This window comes from Narcine bancroftii, chromosome 14 (assembly GCF_036971445.1).
Source record: "Narcine bancroftii isolate sNarBan1 chromosome 14, sNarBan1.hap1, whole genome shotgun sequence".
Classification (NCBI taxonomy): Eukaryota; Metazoa; Chordata; class Chondrichthyes; order Torpediniformes; family Narcinidae; genus Narcine; species Narcine bancroftii.
In genome coordinates this window covers 19,763,985-19,777,778 of record NC_091482.1, presented here as the reverse complement: position 1 = coordinate 19,777,778, position 13,794 = coordinate 19,763,985, and the positions used below count along the sequence as shown (strand labels likewise).

Below are 13,794 nucleotides of genomic sequence, written 5' to 3'. Positions count from 1 at the left end.
TCATCAGTCAAGGCATTGAAAGTAACTGTTGAGACATCATGTGGCATCTGTACAAGATGTTGGTGAAACCACACCTGTACAGTTCTGGTTGCCGTACTATGGGAAGGATGTGATTAAGCTAGAGGGGATACTCTTTAAAAAATAGCTCCAGAACGATGTTGTTAAACAAGAAAGTCTGCAGAAGCCAAGGTCGAGTGTGAACTTGCTGGAGAACCCTTGGTTACCCTCAACTTATGGCTGCTGCATTACATACTGAGTTTCTCCAGCACATTGGTTTATTCGACAAGGATGTTGCTGAGACTGGAGGGCTTGAGTTGTCAGGAGAGATTGGATCAGCTAGGCCTGTTTGCGAGCAAAGGAGGTTAAGAGGTAACACAATAGACATTATGAGAAACATAGGTGATATGTTTTTCACCTGTTGGGTATCTTAAACCATAGACTGAGGCGAGAATGGAAAGGTTAAAAGGGCAACTTTTTCACACAGTGGGTATATGGAATGAGATGCCACAGATAATGACAGTAGTGAGTACAATTGTCAGAACAGGGATATGAAGGATTTAGGGTGGCATGGGGCAAATGCAGCCAAAAGGAACGAGCCAGGAAGACACCATGGCCAGGATGGACAAGTTGTGCCCAACGGCCTGTATCATTGCTATATTGCTCTACTTCTGAGCACACTATCCAACCTTGTTTGGTTTCCTACCCTTAGATTATGATCTCATTGTCTCAACAGCAAAAAATTTGCAGCTTTAGATTTTCAACATTTTTTTTGTTGTATATCACTTCCAAGGATGACCATCAGTCAGTCATGAGGTGAATCTGTGGCACTGACCTTTGAGAAGTGGGCAGATCATAGCCAAAGCTTTAACAGGCCCAACTTGTAAGTATTGTCCAATTGCAATTTCCATGTAGAGAAGAGGGATCCCAAGCACCACAAGCATAATGAAAAAGGGAATCAGAAATGCCCCTGAAAGAGAAGAAATAAAGTGAATGAGGTCGTAACGAAGATCTGTGATTGGTCTAATGATGTGATTGAAGTCCTTGGCTGTTTGTCTTAATGCCCAATCAATTTTATCCTCCCGCTCACTGATGTTTTGGAGGACACTTTCTTTTTAGATGCTTTTAAAAAAAAATCTAAGTCAATCTTCTATGTGTTGCTTCACTCCATGCCTGTCAATAAGAAAGGAACATTTACAGAAAATTGTTGCAAGTATGGTTGTTATAGTATCTTAATTTTTTGTTGTTGTTTGCATTGCCTTCCTTTGTTTATATTTCTTTCTTCTTGAGTACAGTTACCAATAATTAGAAATTCTGCCTCGCCTGCAAGGAGAAAGAATCTCAGGGTTGTAATGTGATGTCATGTATGTACTCTGACAATACATTTCAAATTAGTCCTTAATTTTGTTTTTGCTAGTTTGGTCCTTTTTTCTCTTTAGGTGAAATCATACATTTCTTTCAGGCTCACTCCTTCTCTCCATCTTTGATATTCATTGATAGGAGAACAAGCTGAAAGATCATCTTGTAAAATTATCAGCTAAATTTTGCATTCATCCATCGATTCCCCAAGCACTCCCAGAACTTCTCATGCAATGGAAGTTCAAGTGCATAATCTAAAGTTTTTTTACTACAGTAAAATACGTGGTATCCAGCACATACAGGGATGGGTAAATTCCGGATAAGTAAATGTCTAACTAATACATCTGCATTAAGAATAAACAGTTTAAAGAGAAAAGACAAAAATATTATACTGTACTTACACTGAAAAAATTAAGCATTTTACTTTATTTTCAGTCACGTTCTTTGAAAGCATTTAACTGTCACTGCATCTAAAGGTTCTTCCCCCTCCATGAAGCTGTCCGAAAGATGAACAATATCATTATAGATAATTAATTGCCCCCTCCATAGCCCTCCAAATTTACAGATAAAGCCTCTGACCAGGGCGACTCTTACTAAGCAACAGATGGTGGCATCAAATGGGGGCCGCCATTTTATTCAAACGTGACTTTATTCAAACAACTGCTGTGAGCAAAGCACGATCATGAACATCACATGAACGTAGATTGTTGAGGGATATCTGTACATTCTGAAGCAGTTTGTGATGTTTGCTTGTTTATTTATGGAAAACGAAAAATAAAATATTTTTTAAAAAAATTCCAAATGAGACCTCAACACTATTTGGGCTGGGTTCTCTAACTTTTGAATCTGATTGGATATTCATTAAATTATTATAGCATCCGGTGATATTTTGAAATAAGCAATTCATTCAAAGAGCATCAACGACATAATCTCAAAAGCTCAGCCTAGTAAAAGATTTGTACAGTATAAATTTTTTTTTCTATTATTAATTTGAATGAAATACTAAGTTCCTATCAAGAGATCATCTACCCTGCTCTGTGAACATTTTCTAAGTCATGCTTGAAGCTTGACAATTTTATAATTACATCCATTGAGAATGGTGGATGTCTTATAAATGCTGCCAAGAGTAACGTGAAAGCAGATACAATGGTAGCATGAAAGTTGCTTTTAGACAGAAACATGAATACACAGTGAATGTGGAATGTGGAACTTTTCACCCCTTGAACAATCTGTTATGAATTTAGATGTATTAAACCTGTGCAGGTAGAAAAGGTTCAGTTAATTTTGACATCATGTTTGGCACAGACATTGCGTCGAAGGGTCTATAACAGTGCTGTACCATTCTATGTTCTATCCACTATACTCATTCCGAGTTAAAAACATCTCCTCCTATTTATTTACTTTGGCATTACTCCATTTCATTTGTACGTGGCCACAGCAGAGAATCGATGAGCTCCAGTCTCAGTTCAAGCATAAATGGTGTGGCTATCACTTGGGATTATGGGTGTCCATCTTATTTTGTATCTCTCCTAACTTTTAAATTGATGGAAGTCAACAAAAATTAAAAATCAGAATATTATAGACCCATTAGATTATTTTACACAATCGCAAAGTGAAATTGACCTCCAGGTCGTTCTTCTCACAACTTTCTCCATGACAGTTACATACTTCAATGGAAGGATATATGGACATACAAATGAATTAGGAGCAGGAACTACTTTGTCTCTTAATGTTCTCTGCTACTTAATAAGATCATGGTTTAATGATTGCAACCTCAATGCTTCAGTTCCATCAATCTTTCACTCCCTTGCTTATTAACAATAAACCTCCCTCTGCCTTAAAAATATTCAAAGGAGATACTTTCACTGCCCTTTGAGGAAAAGCGTTCCAAAGGCCTGTGACAATGTGAAAGGAAAAAAAAACTTGGCCTCATCTGCATCTTAAATGGCTAACTCCTCTTTTTAAAAATAGTAACCTCTCGATCAACATTCTTCTGCATGAAGAAATATCCTCTTCACAACCACTATGTTCAGATCCGTTTTATGTTTTAATCAAGGCTCGTTTTACTCATCTAAATATTTGCACAGGAGAATCATGCGCGAACAAGACCATGCACCCAATTCCAGAGTGATCACTTCAGCTCTAGATTCACATGGTCTGGACAATTCAGATCATGAAGACTCACTGAGCACACAATTTCCCTTCTACTCTGTTTAATGTTGCATTTTCCTGCAACACATTTATTAATAATGAATACATAAATTATCTGAGGGCTTCTTGTCAACATGCAGTCATTGAATGTGTTTTCCATTCAAATACCATTAAAGTACATTCAATACCCAATTTGGAATGTTGCACCGCCATGATCCTCTGGCACCGCAAACATAGTCGGCCTTCGTGCATGTGCTACTGGCACCCGCATCTGCGTGCTATAATCAACATGGCTGCACATGGCCTAAGAACCTCTGGAACACAGCAGATGCCCACGGGGACCAACAGGATGCCGCTCAACAACAGGTAAGGAGCGAGCCTTTGGCTCTGACACCGGCCCTTAATTACTATGATAAGACCCTATGGCTATAATTATAATAATTATAATGACAAAGAAAAAAAAAGAGACAGAATATATCAATTATTGAAACTGTCAGCTTCATGTAAAAGACAGATTGTCTTCAGCATGTCGGTTAGCTTTCTTTTTTCAAATTCTTCTTCCTCTTAGAACCAGATTTTGGAGATTTATCTGATCCTCTCGATTTTAAAAAAACGAGTCTCTTTAACCTTCCCTGCAACGGGTTTGATCTTCGTGGTGGCGCATGCATGGTTGGCTCGGCCCTGGCAGTGAACCATTGGAGCCGGGACCATGCACAAAGGAGCACACGCAGGTGGGAGTAGGTTCCCCCATGTGAGCAGTCAGTTGGAGATCTGAAGAGGGTGAGTTAAGTGTCGACAATTTTTGTTGACCATTTAATAATATTGAACAATGTTTAAGCAAACGTTAAGCATCATTAAAGAAAGTTAAGGATCCTAAAAGAACTTTAAAGGTTATTGAACATCGTTAAGACGTTGAATGATATTAAATATCGTTAAGCCATGTTAACTTTTATACAAATATTTTGTTATTAAGAACTTCAACCACATAATGTTACTTTAAGACTTTTCATGGAACAATAAAGAATAAGGTTATAAGTTTTGGGAGTTATAAATAAAGGATTTAAATACAATAAAAAGGAATGTTGCAAATACACAAATGGGTACATTTAGGTGATGGTACCTTAAAGCTGTGGATACCAACATGGAAACTGTCTGACAATGTTGTCAGTGTGTGCCAGAGGATAAAATATCTTTAACGACCTATCTGTATCACAAATAACAATGATGTATCCGATCCCTTTTCTTCCCTTAACCCAACCACTCAGGTTCAATAATACTGGACAATGAAGGTTTTGCTTCATGAACACTTTTGGGTTTATTTTATGGATTTTGGGTTGTAGATCATGAAGACGACCTTAAAAATTTCTGATCACGCATCATTTTTTGATATAACCTATTTTTATGATTTCCTGTCATTATTTTTTAACAGGGTTCAAGCATTCAAAAGCAACATGTCATTGAAAATTCATTTTTGACATCCTTCCCTGCTGATCTCAGTGCAGTCAGTGATGAACCTGATGAAAGGTTTCACCAGGACATGGTGACCATGGAAAAGCAGTATCAGGGCAACTAGGATCCATCAGTGCTGGCCGACTATTGTTGGACACTGACCTGAGAGGCATCGGATGCTGAGTGCAACAAAAATCAGTTGGACTAACACAAGGTGTCAGCGTCATGATGCGATTAAACATGCTGAATTCAATAAAAGATAATTTAATGTTTCTCCAACTTTCTGAATTAAATCTGAAATTATCTTTGTATTCAGCTTGAAGGTGTCTATCATAATCCCCAATTTTCTTTCAGGAAGCAAACATTTTGGAAAAAATTGTTGTCCAGTGCAATCAAAAGCTATTAATGCATTTAACCATTACCGATTCCATAAACAAATCCTATGAGCGAATGGAAATTTCAAGATCAATTTAAGCAACACCAAACCTACATTTATCTGCTGATTTATTGGAGTGGATGAATAATTTCTAATGTAAAGTGATTGTGCTATTTTATGACTGTCAGCTATTATTCACCATTCAATACCCATACTGAGCTTACATCACGATCATTAATACCTCACTGCAGACGCCAGTGGAAATTAACTGCATGGACTGTCCCAGCTGTCATTGTCCACAGCATCTTAAACCAGAAAGAAGAACAAAACTGTCTAAATAAATTCCCATATATTGTTTAGAAAGTAAACAGGTGACAGGAAAAGAAGTCATTAATTTTGTGTTCCGATGATTTGTAAATTGGTTAGACTTCGTTTTCTTGATTTATTGGTTTGAATTTCATTACAATCCTTCCTGTGGATCTGTCATTCCACGTGTATTAGTTTAATGATCGATGGTGTGACTCAATTTCCACGTATTAAGTGATATATTATTTCTCTTTCAATCAATAGTAATATTCTGCACACACTTTCTAGATCTCTGGGTTGGAAGAGTTGCTGACATCTGATGTTATTGAACACTCTCTGGTTCGTATTGATTAGGGAATTTAGCTGTAAGTTGGACCTTATATCAATTTGTTTTGTTAAGGGGGTGTTCCTCCTTCCAGATCAGAGATTCCATTCAGCAGTGCGGAGGCAAGTGCACATAACCAGTAAATGGATTTGGAAAAGAGTTTACCATAGATCCATTGAGAAATTAGTTTCAGATTTCATTTTTTTTTCATGGAAAATGGATGCTGTTTCCCTTAATCACTGCAGACAGATAAATAAACAATCTACCTTGTTCCTCTAATAAGCAACATTTAACAAAATATCTATGTATGACTGCATACGTGGAGAGAAGTCCTTCTGGAAGACCCATGTTTACACAATGAGGCATATTCAGATGGGGAAATATATGGCTAATGAGTTTTCAGGTCATGTTTTGCCAGCTATACAAGAAAAGAGACTGAATCCAATCAATCCCTGTGGACCAGAAGTACATAAACTATCATTTGAGATAATCATGGACTTCAGGAGAAACAAGTATGACCACCCTTTACTACACATCAACAATTCTGCAGTGGAGAGAGTGGAGAGCACCAAGTTCCTTGGAGTTCACTTAACTATTGACCTATCATGGATACACACTTCTCCCTACTTGTCAGGGAAGGCGCAACAGCAACTGCACCTTCTTGACAAGACAAGGCCATCATTACGTCACCCTTCTATAGGAACTCTATTGAGAGTGTCCTGGCCAGCTACATCACAGTGTGATGCAGTTGCTGCAGAGGAATGGACCGAAGATCTATCCACAGATTGATAAGAGTAGCAGAGAGAAGCAACCCACCCTGCTCCCGTCCACGCCCATCGGCGTGATCTACTGGGATCATTGTCTGAAGAGGGTGTGCAAAATAATTGAGGATCCCTTCCACCCCGCACACAATATATTTCAGCTCCTCCCAAAAGGAAGGAGATACAAAGTATCTGAGCCAGTACCACAAGGCTTCTTCCCATGGGCTGAAAGACCGAGGCTTTTATATTCATGAAATAATATTTATTTATTTGTATATATCAGTGGTTCTCAACCTTTTTCTTTCCACTCACATACCATTGTAAGTATTCCTATTTAGGTGATTAGTGAGGCATTGCTTAAGGTGGGATGTAGGTGGGAAGGGAAGGTTGAGAATCACTGCTCTAAACCTGATGGTTACTGAAATATTTTGCTTGAGAAAAATTGCCATTGGTCCATTCCCTTTGGAGCTATGAAACCGTACACATAATGAGTTAATTAGGAATGATTATAACAGTGGTTTTCAACCTTTTTCTTTCCACCCACATCCCACCTTAAGCAATCCCTTACTAATCACAGAGCACCTCTGGCATAGGGAATCCTTAAAGTGGGATGTGAGTGGAAAGAAAAAGGTTGAGAACCACTGTTTTAGCCTATTATTTTATTCTTATTTTTTTTTACTATTTCTCTTTCCATCTATCTATCTATTTATTTATTTATTTTCCTTGAATTTTTTTGCCGGTTGCTCGAGGCTGCGGGTAGCATGAATTCCGGATAGCAGGAGTTTTACTGCATTTTTGTTGACGTAAATTTTCCATTTCCCACACCAAACACAAGGAGAAGTGGCTGAAAATGCTCAGCAGGGTTAGGTTGAAATGAAAAGACGTATCGATTCAAGGGTGGTTGTATTCAGAGATGACTCTGACCTTTGGGAACACATTTGCAATTGCTCAAAGAGTGGAATCAACAAGTAAGAACATTCAATGCCAAGTGAGACTGGTTCTTTCATTTAATGGAGTGGTGGCACAATGGCTGGTGCTGTCCACAGACCTAGGGGATCTGAGTTCGATCCTGACTTCAGGATCTGTCTGTGTGGTGATAATGTGGAAGGGACCATCAGAGACTGCAGAGAGATTTCAGTGTGTATGGTGAAATAGGCTGAAAATGGCAGGTGGCATTCAGTCCAAACAAATGTGAGGTGATGTATTTTAGGAATGCTAATCCAGCAGGGTGATGTAGGGCACGAAGTCTTACAAAAGTCCTGGAGGTTAAGTCTGTCTGGCGGTCTGGTCTTCTGTTGGGACTGGCGAAGAGTTGGTTGCTCTTTTTTAGCTGGGGCCGTTGATTCTTTCTGGACCCCCAGCGCTGTGTCGACCTACTGGGGGCGTGGTGACACGACCGGAGAGAATGGGGTGGTGGCGGGGCTAGGGTGCCATGGTTTGTAGTGTGCAACCATGGGATGGGAGGGTGCTGCTTGGGTCGGTATGCTCCTCGGGAGCCTCCGCACGCGTGAGGTCCTGGATGGAGACAGTTTCCTCATGGCCATCTGGGCAGGCCACCTTAGTGTAGTTGGGGTTTGCATTGAGGAGCTGGACCCTTTTGATCAGTGGCCTCTCAGGTTTTACGGCCTCTCACATGCTTTTGTAGCAGGACTGGCCCTGGGGATGTCAACCAGGATGGAAGGGTGGTCCCCGATGTAGACTTCCTGGGGAAGGAGTAATTCATTTGTGAGGGGTAGCATTGGTGGTAGTACATAGCAGCGACCTGAAGGTGTGGAGTACCTCGGGAAGGATTTCCTGCCAATGAGAGACATGTGTTGACATAGAAAATGATGCTGGGAAATTATAATGGCAGAAGAATTAAATCAATACTTTACATCTGTATTCACTGTGGAAGACATTAGTAATATCCCTGACAGACAGAGGCTTCAGGGAATAAAGTTAAGATTACTAGAGAAATTGTGCTAGGTAGAACCCATGGGTCTTGAAAGAGGTGGCTTTGGCAATTGTAGATCCATTTGTGACAATCTTCCAGAAATCAATAGTCTCTGGCATGGTTCCAGGGGATTGGAAGGTTGTAAATGTGGTTCTGCTGTACAAGAAAAGTGGGAAGCAGAAAAAAGGTAACCATAGACCTATAAATCTGACATCAGTGGTTGGGAAGATATTAGAGTCAATCCTCAAGGATGAAGTTATGAAATACCTGAAAACGCATGACAGGATTGGTCCTAGTCAGCATAGTGTTTTAAAGGGTAGATCATGCCTCGCTAACCTATTAGAGTTTTTTGAAGAAATCTCAGGTAGGATAGACAAAGGGGAGGCTGTGGATGTTGTATATTTGGATTTTCAAAAGGCTTTAGTTAAGGTGCCAATGCTAGGCTGATAATAAGTTGAAGGCCCATGGATTACAGGGACGCTATTAGACTGAATAGAAAATTGGCTGATAGGCAGAAAGCAAAGGGTTGAAATTAAGGGATCCTATTCAGGATGGCTGCCTGTAATAAGTGGTGTTCCACAGGGGTCGGTCTTTGGGCCGCTGTTGTTTACAATTTATTTATGATTTGGATTGTAGGATGAATAGTTTTGTGGCCAAATTTGCAGATGACGCTAAGGTAGGAACTGTTGAAGAAACCATAATATTGCAGAAGGATACAGACAGATTGGGAGACTAGGGGTAAAACTATGGCAGTTGAAGTACAATGTTGAGAAGTGTTCTGTTCTACTTTTTACCAGTGTAAATAAACAGGAAGAGCAAAGAGGCCTGGGTGTCCTTGTGCAGAATAATCTAACAGTTAATGCCCAGATGGGATTGGTAGTGAAGAAGGCAAAAGCTATGTTAGCATTCATTTCAAGAGATATAGACTATAAGAGTAGAGAGGTGTTAATAAGACTTTCTAGGGCACTGGTGAGACCCCATTTAGAGTGCTGGGTAGAGTTTTGGGCCCCTATCTTAGAATAGATGTGATGTTGCTGGAGAGGGTGCAGAGGAGATTGACTAGGATGATTCCTGGAATGCAGGGGCTGGCGTATGGGGAGCGTTTGAAAGCTCTTGGGTTGTATTCTTTGGAGTATAGGAGAATGAGGGACATTTTGAATATTGAAAAGTTTTGATAGAGTGAATGTGGATAAGATGTTTCCCTTGATGGGTGAATCGAGGACATGGCGTCATAGCCTTAAAATTAGTTGTCCAATTAGAACAGAGAGGAGGAAGAACTTCTTTAGTCAGAGGGTCATGGATCTGTGGAACTTACTGCTGCACAAAACAGTGGAGGCCAGATCACTGGGAGTATTTAAACAGGAAATGGGTAAGTATCTCATTAGTAAGGGTATCAAGGGATATGGGGAAAAGGCTGGAAATTCGAACTAGATGTGAGCATAATTCAGGTTAGTGTAGAGTCATGATACAGACTCGATGGGTCGAAGGGCCTGCTTCTGCTCCTTCAACTTGTGAACTTGACTTGAGGGTAGGGAGGATGGCCATGTGGTGGCATTCTCCTTCTCCACTTGGCCATTCCCTCAGGAGTTATATCCAGTGGTCCTGCTGGTGGCGATACCTCTGGCCAGCAGGTATTGGCACAGCTCATTGGTCATTGTGGATGTATGACGGGTGCCTGAATAGAGTGAACAAGTTGTGCAGTGCCTGATGACTGTGGTAGTCATCATGTCTGGGCAAGGGATGGCAAAGGGGAAACGTGAATACTCATCGACGACTGTGAGGAAATAGAAATTGCAGTTGGTGGAGGGGAGGGGGCCCTTGAAATCCATACTTAGGTGTTCAAACGACCATGAGGCTTTCATCAGGTGTGCCCAATCTAGTTAGTAGAAGTGTGGTTTGCACTTTGCGCAGACCTGGCAGTCCCTGATCATGTCTCAGACCTCACCGATGGAGTACAGCAGGTTATGAGATTTGGTGGTGGAAAAATCTCGTGACAACATGGTGGCAGAGGTCATTGTGGAGGGTCTTGAGGCAGTCTATCTGGGCATTGGCACATGTCCCTCGGGAAAGGGCATCTGGGGGCTCGTTGAGCTTCCCCGGCTGATACAGAATATCACAGTTATAGGTGGAGAGTTCAATTTTCCACCTCAAAATTTTATCATTCTTTATCTTTCCCCACTATTTATTGTTCAAATGAATCCACAGCCCGTTGGTCCGTGAGCAGGGTAAAACGTCTGCTGGCCAGGTAATGCCTCCAGTGCTGCTCAACTATTGGCTGAGCCTCCTTCTCGATGGAGGAGTGTTGGATTTCAGGGCCCTGGAGGATACAGGAGAAAAAAGCCACAAGCCGACCTGCCTGGTTCAGGATGATGGCCAGGGCGAAATCGGATGTATTGCTCTCGACCTGAAATGGATCATCTACTGCATACGTTGAGGCTTTAGCGATGTCCTCTTTTATCTGACTGAAGGCTGTACAGGTCTCTCTTGACAATGGGAAGGATGTGGACTTGATAAGGGGGGCAGGCTTTGTCCGCATAATTGGGCACCCACTAGGCGTAGTAGGAAAAGAACCCCAGGCACCTTTTCAGGGCCTTGAGGCTGTGAGGAAGGGGGAAATTCTAGCAATGGGAGCATGTGGTCGGGGTCGAGGCTAATAACCCCATTCTCCACATTACAACCAAGGATCGCCAGGCGGGTAGTGTGTAGGTGAGGTAGGTGAGGTTTAGGTGTTTGGCTGTTGTGAGGAATTTCGGAGTTTGGCGTCATGATCTTGCAGGTCATGGCCACAGATCATGATATTATGCAGGTAGGGGTAGGAGAAGGTTGCATGCAGGCCAATTTGGTCCACCATCGATCCATCTCCCGCTGGAAAATGGAGACGCCGAGGGGGACCCTGAGGAAGTGGTAGGGGTGGCCATCAAAGGCGGTATTCTGGTCATCCTTCGGATAGATGGGGAGCTGGTGGTAGGCAGATTTCAGGTAATTGTGGAAAAGACAATATTGGGCAATTTGATTGACCATGTCTGCCATGCATCCAGCTGTGTATAGTGGTTAATAGCCTGGCTGTAATCAATCACCATCCTGTGTTTACCCCACCCTTGACCACCACCATGGGCTGGAAATGGGCTCAATGATCCCATCATTCAGGAGGCGCTGGACCTCCGCTTTAATAAATACCCTGTCCCCTTCACTATATCGCCTGCTTTTTGTAGCGATGGGCTTACAGTTGGGGGTGAAGTTCGCGAACAGTGGTGGGGGATCGATACAGAGAGTGCCCTAAAAAAATGCAAAGCCTCACACGTATCTGCATTAAATTCCATTCTTTAAAATACAATTTAAATCTCTGATCAATTTCCTTTCTCTTTATTTGGCTTGGCGTCAGGTTCTTTTCAACAGTAATCACAAACAAATGCCTCAGATTATTTTGCAAACATAAGTCAAGAAAACTATGATTTCAAAATTGTTGTGCAATTTTGTTCTACAAAGCCAGAGTAGCAACTTCAAATTAACAGTTTATTTGATGTACTTTGAGATGTACAGAATTCTTTTCCGAATAGGCAATATATTAAACCTCAGACAATGGAAGAAAATTGAAAGTGAACAAGAAATAAAACTCCTTGGCTCATCCTGAGGAGCAAGGAAACTTTCAAGAGTGAACCGGTGCGAACTCGAAGGGCTCGAACAGTTATATGGTTAAATGACTATATGGAATATTTTGATAGCTTCAACAACCTGCAGATTGCAGAATTCTTTCTCCGTGATATCTATATATATATCCGTGGCATTAAGAGATGTCAAAAGGAGTTTCATAAAACTTAGAGAAGCAATGCTATGACTGTCTGCCACTGATGAGAGAAATTAATGTACTGGAACAAAAGTCCAGAAGCAATGAAGTCCACGGGTTAATATTCAGCTTTGTTCGCCCTGATTCGAGGGAATACCATCACTTGACCTTGATCTGTGTTCCTAAATTATAAGATATACAGTAAAACCCCTCATATCTGGCATCAATGGGGGATGGGCAGATGCCAGATAAGTGTATTTTCTGGTTGCTTGAGACAGCATATTGAGACAGCATATTGCTTGAGAGCAAGATGCACCAATTTTAAACTCCTATATTTTTTACCTATTTATTTTCCACAATTTTATCTTTTGTCAGTTGATTGAGGTTGCAGGCTGCTTGAATCCCGGATAACAGGGACTTTATTGCACTTTATTTCATTTCACCTTTTGAGAACTCCTTGTGTCCCAAATTAAGCAACTTCTGCACATTGGAAGGCATCTATTCATTGCCTGCCCTTAGCCTGTTGAAACTATAAATTAGATGCGTAAAGTTATTTCCAGATAATATGAAATAATAAATAAACACGCTCCAAATGAAGAATGCCAACCAACTTCAATAGACATTTCATTTATCGCCCACTTAAATGACAATTCTGTAATGAATGCCTGGCAGTAACAATCAATTCCCTCCCTCCCTGCTCATCTGATCCAAAGAACAGTCATATCACACACAATAAAAAAGAAAAAAAATGTGCAATTGTAGGTTGACTTGAAGAACAGGAATAATCTTCTCCTGAAGTAGTCATCACAAGGAGAAAGGGAACAAATGTTTTGGAGCAAGCGCCTGTCTACTTAATTATATTTTGATTTCATCCTCTTGCATTGTGAGAAACAATGGCAAGCTGAAATAAGGTTCATTCAACAGGGCGAAGCAGCATCTGAACAAACTGGACCTTTCACCGTATTTTTAGAAAAGGACTTCTGAAGTTAAGTTAGTGTCTTCTTCACACAGAGCAAGATTGTATTGAATGTTAGCCAAAAATAAAGATCATGTGGCAGATGTTATGAGAATCTCAAATGTCAGCCGGAAGAGGGATATTAGAAAGTTTCCAGGATGGGAATGTTACCAAGAACCTTTATGCAGATAGAACCTCATCTCAAAATAAAAAGTACCATGGATCAATGCAAAATGGTGACTCTCTAACTTTCTAATTCTCCCACCATAATTTTTGTTTAATGCAGCACAGTAGCCCATGAGCTTTTCTCACTCTCAATATTGCTCAAATAATTAAGTGATTGGATGATAAAGAAGGGGCATGCTTGATTTCATTGGTGGGGGGACTGAGTATATGAG

At 40.8% G+C, this 13,794-nt stretch overlaps 1 protein-coding gene across 2 annotated transcripts in view; it reads right to left on the bottom strand.

Annotated features, from left to right (window-relative positions):
* Positions 1-13,794, bottom strand: part of LOC138750025 (sodium- and chloride-dependent GABA transporter 1) — a 148,763-nt gene that overhangs the window by 125,942 nt on the left and 9,027 nt on the right. For both annotated transcript variants that reach the window (XM_069912183.1, XM_069912182.1), the window contains exon 2: positions 833-967. In XM_069912183.1, the coding sequence (XP_069768284.1) occupies positions 833-967 (135 nt within the window). The remainder of the gene's footprint in view (positions 1-832; positions 968-13,794) is intronic.